Here is a 12,024-nt window from a genome sequence, read left to right as displayed (position 1 = left end):
ATTTTATTTTAGCATTGAAAAATAAACTACACCACAGTTATCAAAGGAACTTACTATACTGAAATGTATCAAGTTGGGCACCCTATTTCATGCTGCTTTTACTGTCTATGGTATCTGAAATATGTAAATTATACATGATATCAGCTCAGATTTTTGTAAAGTACTCATCTAAAATTAATTTTCAAAGACTGGTTTAAATAGAAATTCCAGTCACTCTGTCATAGTAAAATAAGGCACTAAATTCTTAAGTGTATCAGAACATTAGATCACTAATGATTAAAAAAAATAAGAACCATGTTATTTATGTCTTACCTCTAGAATCTCATCGAGCAGAACCAGGAGATTGTCTGTGGCAGAACTACTAAGTTCTAGTGAATTTAAAGCTTTTGCGTAAATACGAACATCTGGTGCAGTTGGGTCCATCAAGATTTCATTGCAAATTTTCATCGCTAAACTATCATGCACTGTTAAGTCCTGTAAAGGAAAAAAAATAAAATACTGGAAATTTTGCTGGGGACTACTCAGAAGACGGCAACAGATCATCTGGATTTAAGCTGCTAATAACTGATTTTACATAGTAAACATTTTCGTAAAATGCAGCATTTTGAGTACATACACCAAATGATTTTATAAATACTTTTCCAAATGTAGACAGTTAGGCAGAGTGAAAGATCAGCTAGCGCTTTCTAATTGAAGAGGGAGGGGGAAAATGGGGACTAGGCAGTGAGAGAAGGTTAAGTTTAAAGATTTCATTCCCTGGTGACTCACTCATTCAATCCAGCTTCTGACACTAGGAATCTCAAGAGATGCCCAGACAGCAAGCAGTAAGCAAAGGGGATCAGTTCTTAATCTCTAGACACAAATATTGATTTTGTCAAGTTTAACACACCATACCTGGTAGTCCTGAGACTTTTCAGACTGAGGTTGCAGTCCACTTGGTCTGGTCAAGTCCACTAACAGTTCAGAAACATTACCGATATCTATTTCAGCCAAAGGTGAAGTTGCAGGAGCATTTAACAGCGTTCGTAGAGTTGGGAGATAAGCTTCTTCAAAGGATTCCTGGTTAGACCTGTTTAAATTGAATCAAACGTTAGCAGCATAATGAGACAAAATTAAACCTTAATTCACTCCTACATTTCCTCTTCCATGATGCAAGTTCAGATTCATTACAATACATCAACTAAAGCAAAGTGGGAGCAGCCACTTTGGTATAGACAGCCAATAGGATCAAGACATCAAAACTACTTCACAGAACTAACTTCTTTTGGGTTTTAGCACGTAGTATTTTAAGTAAGTTTTAAGTAACACTTCCTGCCTATGCACCGTTTGAAAGTTCATCCTTACTGCCGAAAACTGCACTGATATCTACTCTTTCTTAGGGCATAGAAATACATTTCTCCAAATCTTTTACTTAGATTAATCTGTCTTCTGCTCATTCTTCCTTCCAACTACCATTTTTCTTTGGGGCTACTTCTCATTGTGTAAGAGAGCAAGGAAGCCTGGCAAAAAAAATGCACTGATTAACAAGATTTTTTGAAGAAACGCTTCAGCTTTCTTTTCTCAGAAGAGTTAATAACTCCTGCCAAGAAGCCTGCACTTGGTTCTGCAGCAAGTTGTCCAAAAGTATAGTTCCACAGAACAGGTCAATACTATTTAAAGGTAAGGTGCAGAAAGTAGAAAGTACTTTGAGGTAATAGCTAGTGAAGTGAAGACTTTTTTGTTTCCAATACTTGTTAACCTCATATTTGAGCCCAATAGCTACAGGCGAAAACTAAGAAAGTAAATAACGTAAAAAAAAAAAAAAAAAAAAAGATTGTTTGCTACTGTATTATTGAGCCAAATCAGCTGACCAAAAGTCCTTTTAAGCACTAAAAATGGGGCAAGACAGAACAGAAGCAAAAGCTCTCCTTATGAGCAGCCTTAAGGCTTTAGATTGGCCCAAGCCTAACTGAAATATCATTCAAATTATTTCCTGTAAATTTAAAATAAATAAATAAATAAAAAGTCTAGTAGCATACAGGCATAAGGCAGAACTTTCTCCTGTTAAACCAGAGAGCTTATTACTCTTCAGAAAGCATTCCAACCACTCACTGGTTACAGGATCCTGTCCCTGTTATTAACATGCCATGCCACTCTATTGGCATGACAGAATATTTAAAGAACTCAGCATGAACGTTTATTTCCTCACATAGAGTTCAAATAATTTATTTCAAAACTGTAAGCCTCGTGATCATATTTGTCGTCAGATGAGGAGGTTAACACAGCAACATCCAGAAAACAAATGGAATTTTAAAATTTAGCAAGCGATCAGTACTAAAATTAGGTATGAACCTCAGCCAAATCTCATTCATTATCTGAGTTTTCCTTTCTGAATGGCAACTTTGCAGACACTTCTGAACTACACATAGTAAATAATAATTTACTTCTGAAAGCACAGTATTGGTAACAAAAATCACTCCATGATTCACCCTTAAAAATTACCTGATGAACTGTTTGTGATCCAGAACAGAGATGTTTTGAACAGAACATTAGTGAGATTTCCTAAATAAATAGGGATTCCAAATCAATGAGCCTAAGACTCAGACTAATATTTAGGATTTTTTCCTCCAAGTTTGCTGATTTTTGATAAAGCATACACAATGTTTTTCTTTTCAAGAAAAAGATTATCTATGAGGTGTCAAAAGGAGTTGCTTCATTTGTAAATTGCTTTGAAATACACAGAATCACACAGGAGGACAATCACTCGACTCAAAAAAAAAAAAAAGATTCAGCTTCAGAAGACAACATTCACAAGTAAGAGATTATCAATGTTAAAAACTTTAATTCATTATGCAATTTTGGACATATTGGAAGCATAGGCAATTTGGGGGATTATTACTTATTTTCAAAAGAATTCAAGTAAGGTAAACCCCATTCTGGAGTAGACCAGGTATTTTTGTATTTTTCTTATTTCTTTTTTTTTCTTCTCCTGACAACAGCAAAAAACCACATTTGTTTGGGATTTTTCCTCTCCAGACAAACTCCCTTTGATCTAATCCATTTAATGTGGCAATTTATAGGCCACAAAACTTTAACTTGATTTGTTTTGAAAAAACAGATAAGGCAATATATCAATAGCCTAAATTAAAGCTTAGGCATAAAAATGTAGATTAAAACTCAGTTAGTTCAGGCTGGCTAAAACCACTAGCAATAACTGCCAAGTAAGTTAAACATATTTTCTTCGAGCAAGTGAAAGGAGAACATATTTTCTTTGAGCAAGTGAAAGGAGATGAGGATTAATATTTAAGCTATTATCTCCTTACATCAGCTCTCTACTCCCTTTGTCCACTATCAAAACAAATGGGAAATTTTGAATCTACTGTGAATTTATAATGGAGTATTGTTTGGTTAACAAGCAAGACAAAACAAAACCAAAACTTAAAGTATAACCAACCAGCCTTCTGCTTTGATAACTGCTGGGTGCAAATATTTATTTTTTTTTTAAGCATTCCTGCTAGCTACTTCTTAGTGACATTTCAAAGTCAACTTGTCCTGCTCAATAGCATAAATAATTAAAGCACATCTTTTTTAATTTATCTTTTATTCAGTTACTTGAAGAATTATAGGCTTAGCAAAGAAAAAAAAAAATGGAAGGCCACGGGGGCAAGAGGAAATTCATGTAAAGTCTTGAAACTAGTCATTGGTTGAGATTATGTACGTCCGAAGTAATATGCATAAGATGCATACTAGAACTTTAGACCTAGCATGCATTTGTGCAATTTCTACTTGTGCAAGATGGAAAAACATTCCTGAAGTTCCTAGACCAATGAATATTTTCACATAATAGTTTACATACCTATTTGCATAAGCAAATAAAGGGAAGAAAACTCCCAAACAGTGTCTAAGTCGAGTATCCTCTTCAGTCACAGGATTATACCACATCAAAACAAGATGAGAAAGAAGCTTGGCACTAATCAGCCGCCCAGAGAACATCAGTTTGGCTATGCCTTCTGCAGCTACTGTCCTAAGGTCTGAAAACTGAAGAAAGAATTGATCATATACACAACACACCAACCACAGCATTTTTCATTAACAATTAATAATAATCATCTACATCCTTGTTTTGCCAATCAATTCTCTACATTCACATATTTGCACCTGCAGAGTGCAGAATTAAAAGCTAGCTCAAAAGTAACACTAGTCTCTATTAGTGACGCGGTTGCAGTCATTTTCTAGGACAACTGTTTTAACATTAAACCATTCATTTCAATTACACATCATGTAACGTTCACATGCATGGGATGGTAAACCTGGAGAAACCATTTTAAAACAAAGGCAAATTTTATAGTATTTCTTACCTCGCTGTCTAAGAAACCAGAAAGAAGCTGCAAGAGATTGTGAACTGTAGCAGTCTCTTCTTCCTCTATTGTTTCACTTTGTTCCTCACAATTTTCAGTTCTAATGTCTGCATCTTCGCTTTGAGGGTCATTGCCTCTTCTGGCTTTAAATGGCTCAATCCCAAATAACATAAGTTGGTCAAAGATTGCCTGTAAAGCACTGAGCTTTACTTTTACATTATCAATTTGTAAAACCTAGGTTCAATAAAGAAAATACATACGTCACTTCACAATAGACCACTGATGTTAACATTAAGCATAAGATTTTTTGCTTTAATAAGACTGTTTAAAGTGGAAAACTTCTTATAATACTTAGGACAATTTCAGACTTTAGGAACACCTGATATGAGACTATGCCTGAATTCATAATACAGTCTGGGAAAGAATTTATTAACTCATCTGCACAATCTCCATTATATAAAATCAACTGAATTTCACTCACGGAGTGAGCATCTGTGTGAGAGATGTAATTTTATTGTTCAACTTCTAAAAGACATAGCAAAAATAGAAAGTTGATTTGCCTATAGCAGCTCCTTAGTGCCAGGCACTACAGAGGAAAACATAAAAGACAATCCCTGCTCCAAAACACTGCATAGCTTAATTAAAATAAACAGTAAGTAAAAAGACATCAGGGAGCAGGACAGTAATAACAGTTAAAGTTGCATAGGTTACTGTATGAATTATAGTTAAAATTAACATTCAAATAAAACCATAGGGGGTTAGCCTAGAGAATCTAGATGGGTTTAGCCCAGCACCTTGGTTTTGATGGCAGCCTACACAAAGAATATGGCCTTTAGTACCTGCAGAAATTAATTGCTTATGCTTGAACTCTAAGCTGCTAAAACAACTTAAATCCTCCCTAAACAAATCTATTTTTCATGAGACATACTTAAGGGCACATTAAAAACAATACAATTTGTTAACATTTTAGGAACCTGTAGTTGTTCTGCTATGGTGATTGACAGCTCTATCACCTTGTCCAAATCAAGCGTATCATCTCAATGCCTGCTGTCAGTTCTCTTGAGCGTGTACATGAGCACATTAATAAAGGAAAACAGCCACTACAGTTCTCTCAAAGCCAGGGTCTGAAGAGTTAACAATAGTGTCAGCTTTTACATAATTAGCTCAGCATCAGAATATGGATGTAAAAGGTGGAGGATGCAGATATTACAGCACCCAACATGTTCTGTATTCATAGATGTCTGGCCATGCTATTGTTCATTGGGTTTAACACCGCTTTATCCTCTAAATAACAACTCTTACTTAATCCATATAAAATTAATAATTCAAAAATTAAATCAGATACCCAAGATCACAGGCAAGTCTGTAACAGAAAAGCAAGAAGAATCATGTTCACATTTTTAGTTTAGTTTCTCAAGGAAGGCTTACAGGATCATACAGCTTCTCTTTTCTGCACTAGTAATATGAATACCTGAACAATTTCATCCATATCTGGAAAAGAAAGTCAGACCTTACAAATAAAATAATTCCTACCAACTTTCAAGACACAGGTAACCTTACGAAGGAAGGGCATGCTACTACCAAGATAAACTATACACTTGATTATTATTAGACCTCAGAAGAGTCTACATGAAATCAAACTCTCCAGATCTTTAGGAAATCAGGAATCACTGGTTCTCAAAATAACATAACTATGTAGAACAGCTTGTTATAGATACAGGACTAGTTTTATTTACCCAGTCACACAGACCATCGTTCCACTTCCCATCAGACGTTTTACCTGTAACAGCAATGCAAGTTGTTGTCGGGCAAATTCTTTGTTCTGAAGGCCACAGCAACCCAAACACAGAACTGCCATATTTCTCACAGCTGGATGGATGCTAGTTATGCCAGGAACTATCTGGAAACAATAAATATTAGACTTTATAGTTGAAATACATAAATTGAAAAAAAAAACAAAAACAAAAAAAACCCTACTAACTGCTAACTACTAACTGCTTACCCTGAAACTAAAAATAATTTAGTTTGATACAGGATTGGAAAGCTGCAACTACTATTAACTCCGTTTATCTAGATAAACGAACAGAAGCAGATTGAGTTCGCTGTTTGAAATCAGCAATAAAATAATGACAAGTCACACGTGTGCTTTGCTTTGTGTTTGTTTTTAGTAAATATTTTTCAAACAAAAAGAAAACTGTGTTGATCGCTCATTGTGAAATAATTTTTAAAAAGGCACAAACCTAAACATTTCTTCAAAAAGACATTAGCATTCTTGCAGAGAAAAAATACCCAGTTCCAGGTGGCAAAATACAGCTGCCACTTTCATGTTCTCATGTTTTGAGAAGACTACTGTAAAATACACAAAAAAGAAAAGCCAGACTAGATACAGGGCGAACACCACCACAGGGTCATTTTATATTTTTGCATTACTGGTGAGTTCAAGTTTAAACAACAAATAACATATCCAAAATCATGCAATATGTGCAAATTCAGCAGGAACAACAAAACAAAAGCAGGATCTTGGAGAAAGCAAACTGGAATAAACAACAAACACGAAAATTAAACAAAGACCTAATTAAAAAAAAAAAAAGGGGGGTTTCCAGGGGACACATGAACGCTAATTAGGATTTCCAAGAATACTTCTATACATCTGAAGAAACAGGTGTGGGCCCACTATATTTAATAATCCAAGTAATAAAAGTACAAGCAAGGGCAGCAAGCAGATGCCTAAACACCAAACTAGTCACAGGATAACTCAGCACTCTCCAACACTGTCATGTGTGCCAAATATTTACCATATTCTTGTTTTATTACAGTACCTGTCTGCCACAACCAATTTTGACACAGGTGCTCAGAGCAGCATATCTGGACTGCACCTTTAAGACACTGGGTTCTCAGAAGGCTTAAAAGCACCAGACACAGCACTACAGATAGAGCAAAGTGGCTCAAATAATCACAAACCATTCGGCCAGCACCTAAGAGCCAGCTATGACATATCCATTTTTATTATAACATAAGCAGTATTATTTCCTACATACCAAAGATTCAATTATTTCCTTTATGGTTGGACCAATTCCTTTAGAAAGGGACAGGACCTTCAGAAGCTCGTAACACATCATCAGACACTTCAACAGTGTTTCAGGATCATTCTTCACATGGTTCAAGAGAAAAAGGTTATTAATACAAATGATAGCTGTAAAAAGGAGAATGGGTACATTAATAATAATTTTTTCCCTACACAAATAAGAGTCTGCTGTCCACTACAGATTTGTTGTGCAAGAATCACAGATCTTGCATTCTATAAACAGATCTTAATCAAGATCTGTTTATAAACTATTACAAAAAGAGATTCAGGTTCATGTTTTCAGTTAGTTAAGAGTAAAAGCAGCAAAGATAAGACCTTTTTGGAATTCTTTACTTACTAAAAGACAAAGGAGCAGTTTAACTGCAACCCATTTTCTGCCAGAGCATACCATCAGCTTCTACCTATGCAGAAGAAGTATACTAATACCATAAATGTTCATTGTCAATTTAAAAAACGTAGATGATACAAGACAAAACTACACTCTCTTTTAAAACTATGCAAACACCAAGACATGACCAGCAGTTGGGAATACAAGATGAAAGAGACCTTCTCCACACGCATTTCTTTAATTTCGGGTTGCTCCGCTTCTTTTATCAGATCATTTTTAATCTGTTCCAACTCAGTTATTTTCTCTTTTAATACTGATGCTCTACTAAAATCCTGTAGAGTAATACATTCTTCCAAAGCTCCTTTTGCTTCAAAAAGTTTCACTTTTATTTCAGCCAACTGAAATACAAAGTAAACAGAAAATTAATGTAAAAACATAACTTTCACTGTATTAGCCAACAACACACTATTGACACTAGCCAATAATACACTACTGCACAAAACTCTTATTAGATGGATATACTTAAAAATATTTTTCTTGTTAACTGAAATATGCTTACCTTAAGCTCCTGCTTTCTTATCTCAGCAACATCAATAGGCTGGTCGACTGTAACAATTGGCTCACGAACTTCTGATATAATTTCTGCAATCTATTGTTACAAACAGTAAATGAGCACCATTAATTTCAGCTCAGATATCAGATACTAAGTATTTCACTTTTTCAAATGTAAAATACCATCCTTCTGAAAAAGTATTGAACACCTGTGCAATTTTCCTTAAGAGCTAATTCACTGTAAATAAATCCTCAACTTGACAACACATAGTCCCTGTGAACTGTTGGCATAAAAACTGCTTTAGTTATTCATTGATATACTGCTTTCTTGTTTACGTAGCTAAATGGTGGAAAACACTAAACATTCATGGTTAGACTACCTCCTCTAGTGCTGAACACATGCTTTGAAAAGAATTACAGGCAATGAAAGTAAGGTTTTTTCATCTGTTACTACTCCAATCAAAATACATCTAAGAACACTATCATTTAAAGGCCTATAAATCACCGTAAGTAGTATAAGAAGTCAGCTAAGAAATTTAATTTCAAGACAAATCATAAAACATATATACATAGAACTAGAAGCAGAACTAGGCTGAGAGTTTTTCAGTTGGTTAGCAGTTTTCTTTGAATTCAGACCCATTATGTTGATTAAAAAATTAGATGAAACATGAGGAAACAACTGATTGAGACAGGATAGTCTCAATTTGATTTATCTTGTAACATATCACCTCAGTTTAACTCCAGCTTCCCCTAAAGCTGTACCCATCTCAATAGAATGTATTGAATCGATAAAAAAAATGCACCTGTTTACTATTACTATTGCAGTATAATGCTAAGATTACTATAATTCTTCCATCATAATTGTGTAACAAACTTATATCCTAGGTTTACCCATTTGATTGAGATTTTCCAAAACTGTTCTCTGTCCTTAAGTCCAGAGTTCATTTAAAATACTTGAGCAAAACCAGAAGTCCATTTGTCAGGAGTAGAGTTTAAATAATTATGCCATATATAGAGGCCGTACTATATAAAATAGGTTTTTTTTATAAGGGCTTTTGGTATCCATCTCAGCTAAAAGGAGGGAAGAGAAATCTGAAACATGGAAATGTATACTATCCTCACTTGGAATGTTCTAGTCAAAAATGTTGGGATCTAATATGACAAAGGACTGTGAAACAGGCTGTAAAAGTACACTACTTTCCTAACTGGAAGAAAACAACATCAGCTAAATACTCTAAAGGTCTTTAGAAATACTCTGAGGATCTTTGAAAAATCACAGTAGCTATGAAAAAAAAATGCGGGGCAAGGAAGGTGAAGAAAAACATAAATGGTTTTCCAAACTAAAAATATTTTAATTCCTGATATTTCTGTTTCAAAGCTTCGTAAAGGCTATTTCCTACACGGCAAAGCAGGACCTAGAAAACAATGAACTTTTGGAATGACTTACAATCTGAATCCTTCTGTCATCATCCTTAATGATACTGAGTAATCTTTCCACAAGCAGAGGTATAAGGGCTGTTGAAGTTGCAGGTAGAATGAGAATCTTTTGTAAAATAACTAAGAGATGCCTTCTACATTAAAGAAGAAAAAAAAAAAAATCTGTTTACTTACTCAAGAAAGTGGAAGAAACAAAAGTTAATATTTTACCCACTTTGAGTTAGTGTGGTGAATACTTCATAATACATTATGAGAAACATCTCTATAGCTACTTTAACTACTGAACACATTTTCTCACTTCACAGTCTTTGTCTTTTCCCAATTTTACCTCATTTCTCTTGATTAGAAAATGATGACTTTTTTAATTAGGTGTCACTTCTATCAAATGAAACATTGCACTAGCAGAAAACAGTGAGTATGAACACCGTAAAATGCTTTCACAGAAATTATCTGTCTGGAAACTACAAAAAAAAAGAATCACAAATTAAACTACCTTGCCAGGGTAGCATTACATATAATGCATTCCACCGAGGATTTGAAATTATAGCTCTGTTTGTACTATCATAACAGCAATTTTTTATACAATGGCTGTGACGATACGAACTTACAGACTTATTCACTCTTCTTACTTCACATCAAAAGGCTGTTCAGTTATAGGGATCACTTACTTAGTCCAATTCAGCTGGGCATCTAAGACATGGCATCTAAAGATTGGCATCTAAATTTCTAGGCCTTAGCAGACTAGGCTTAAAAACATATTAAATACACAGGCTACTTAATACAAGTCATCTGCTAAAAAGAAATCCACTTAGCAATTTGTTCTCCCTAAACATTGTTGTATCTGCATTAAAACTCATTTTTCTATAAAAGTAAGCAGACTATATATGGCACACTTTAGGGAACGTTTCCATTAAAGAGATCATGTCTTTGTTTCCAGCTAGCATGAGAATTGTATTTTGTCTGTTTGATGAGGTTATTTCCCTAATACTATGCCTGTCAGCAGGCCTGAGTGCCATAAGTCTAATAACACAGATTTTAAGTGTGAATTTACCTTCCTCCCTCTTCTGTGATATCCATGCAGTTTACAATAAGAATCAGTTGCTGGCCTATAAATTCTTTTGTCATCAGGTTTTCAAAACAAGCAAAGTCTTCTCTTTGTTCTTCTTTAAGAACTGGCATATTTTGAAGGTAACTGAATCCAAATAAAACAGGTATAATTGCATTCAGAATCATTGCTCAAAAGCAGAAAAGCGCACCACAAAAAAACACCCATGCCACTCAGAAAAAATGCCCACACCCACAACAAACCCAAATCCCTGCCATTTTCCTGTCCTGTTTAAACGGGTAGTTACTTCAGTTACAAACCTGAATATAAAAGTTTGTGTTCTCCTTTTCATAGATTAATATTCCCAGGAAGTGATTTATACCAAATATTGTACAGTTAAAAAAAAAAAATTTAAAAAATCCCTTGTTTGAGAAAGCAAAACAGTAAGAAACAGAAACTGTCAAGTTATGCTTGTTCATGTGATTTCAGTTCTGCATCCCTGCATAAAGACATCTTAAGAATAAATGCACACATGTACCATTCTTCATATGTACGACTAGTATTTTTTCGCATATTAGGTATTATCTATTCTTCTACATGTTCAGAAGTGTTATGTTGCTTACAAGACAAAATATGAGAAAAATCACTACAGTGTGTAGTGAACTTAAAAGTTCTTTGTCTGATCAAGTACGGTCTCACAGAACAACAATCTGTTGTCAAACACACTCAGACACATAGCATGGAAAGTGTAGTCTGGTTGTTATAATTCCTTATTTTGCTAGTTACTGTTCTTTTTTCAAAATTTTATCCAGCATGGACAGCATGCATGTTCAGAAAATCTGGAGTGAAACCTATCATGTACAAAGTTCAATACTGAATATAATGTAATACATAAGATTCAAATACTGATATGAGCTGTGAAAAAGATGCTTCTTTTTAACCACAACTTTGCAGATGCTTTTCAGCAAAAGCTCATTAAATTCAGCAAACTTTAAAAATTTCTTCAAAGTTAAAACAAAAACTTTGTGTGTAGCTACTATTTAAGAACACCTGAAATTACTGTATCACCGGCAGCTGTTTCTGATCATTTAACAATACTACCTGCACCAGGTAACAGTGAAATATCCAACCTAAGCTTATAGCCCTGCATTTTTTCTTAAGTAGCCATGACCTGCAGTTTCTTGTTCTTACCTGACCCTCTCACAGTGCAAATAAAAACTTAAGTTGTGCAACTGCAAAC

At 34.6% G+C, this 12,024-nt stretch overlaps 1 protein-coding gene across 2 annotated transcripts in view; it reads right to left on the bottom strand.

The window, feature by feature from the left end:
* The window catches only part of NCAPG (non-SMC condensin I complex subunit G), a 29,115-nt gene that overhangs the window by 4,388 nt on the left and 12,703 nt on the right, over positions 1-12,024 (bottom strand). For both annotated transcript variants that reach the window (XM_054065003.1, XM_054065002.1), the window contains exons 8-17: positions 10,791-10,931; positions 9,750-9,873; positions 8,310-8,399; positions 7,969-8,148; positions 7,376-7,486; positions 6,118-6,237; positions 4,338-4,571; positions 3,836-4,017; positions 895-1,069; positions 313-474 (exon numbers count right to left, since the gene is read on the bottom strand). In XM_054065003.1, coding sequence (XP_053920978.1) covers positions 313-474; positions 895-1,069; positions 3,836-4,017; positions 4,338-4,571; positions 6,118-6,237; positions 7,376-7,486; positions 7,969-8,148; positions 8,310-8,399; positions 9,750-9,873; positions 10,791-10,931 — 1,519 coding nt within the window. The remainder of the gene's footprint in view (positions 1-312; positions 475-894; positions 1,070-3,835; positions 4,018-4,337; positions 4,572-6,117; positions 6,238-7,375; positions 7,487-7,968; positions 8,149-8,309; positions 8,400-9,749; positions 9,874-10,790; positions 10,932-12,024) is intronic.

This window comes from Cuculus canorus, chromosome 4, assembly GCF_017976375.1.
Source record: "Cuculus canorus isolate bCucCan1 chromosome 4, bCucCan1.pri, whole genome shotgun sequence".
Classification (NCBI taxonomy): domain Eukaryota; kingdom Metazoa; phylum Chordata; class Aves; order Cuculiformes; family Cuculidae; genus Cuculus; species Cuculus canorus.
Note: the sequence above shows the minus strand (reverse complement) of the source record. Positions and strands in the feature narration are given on the sequence as shown.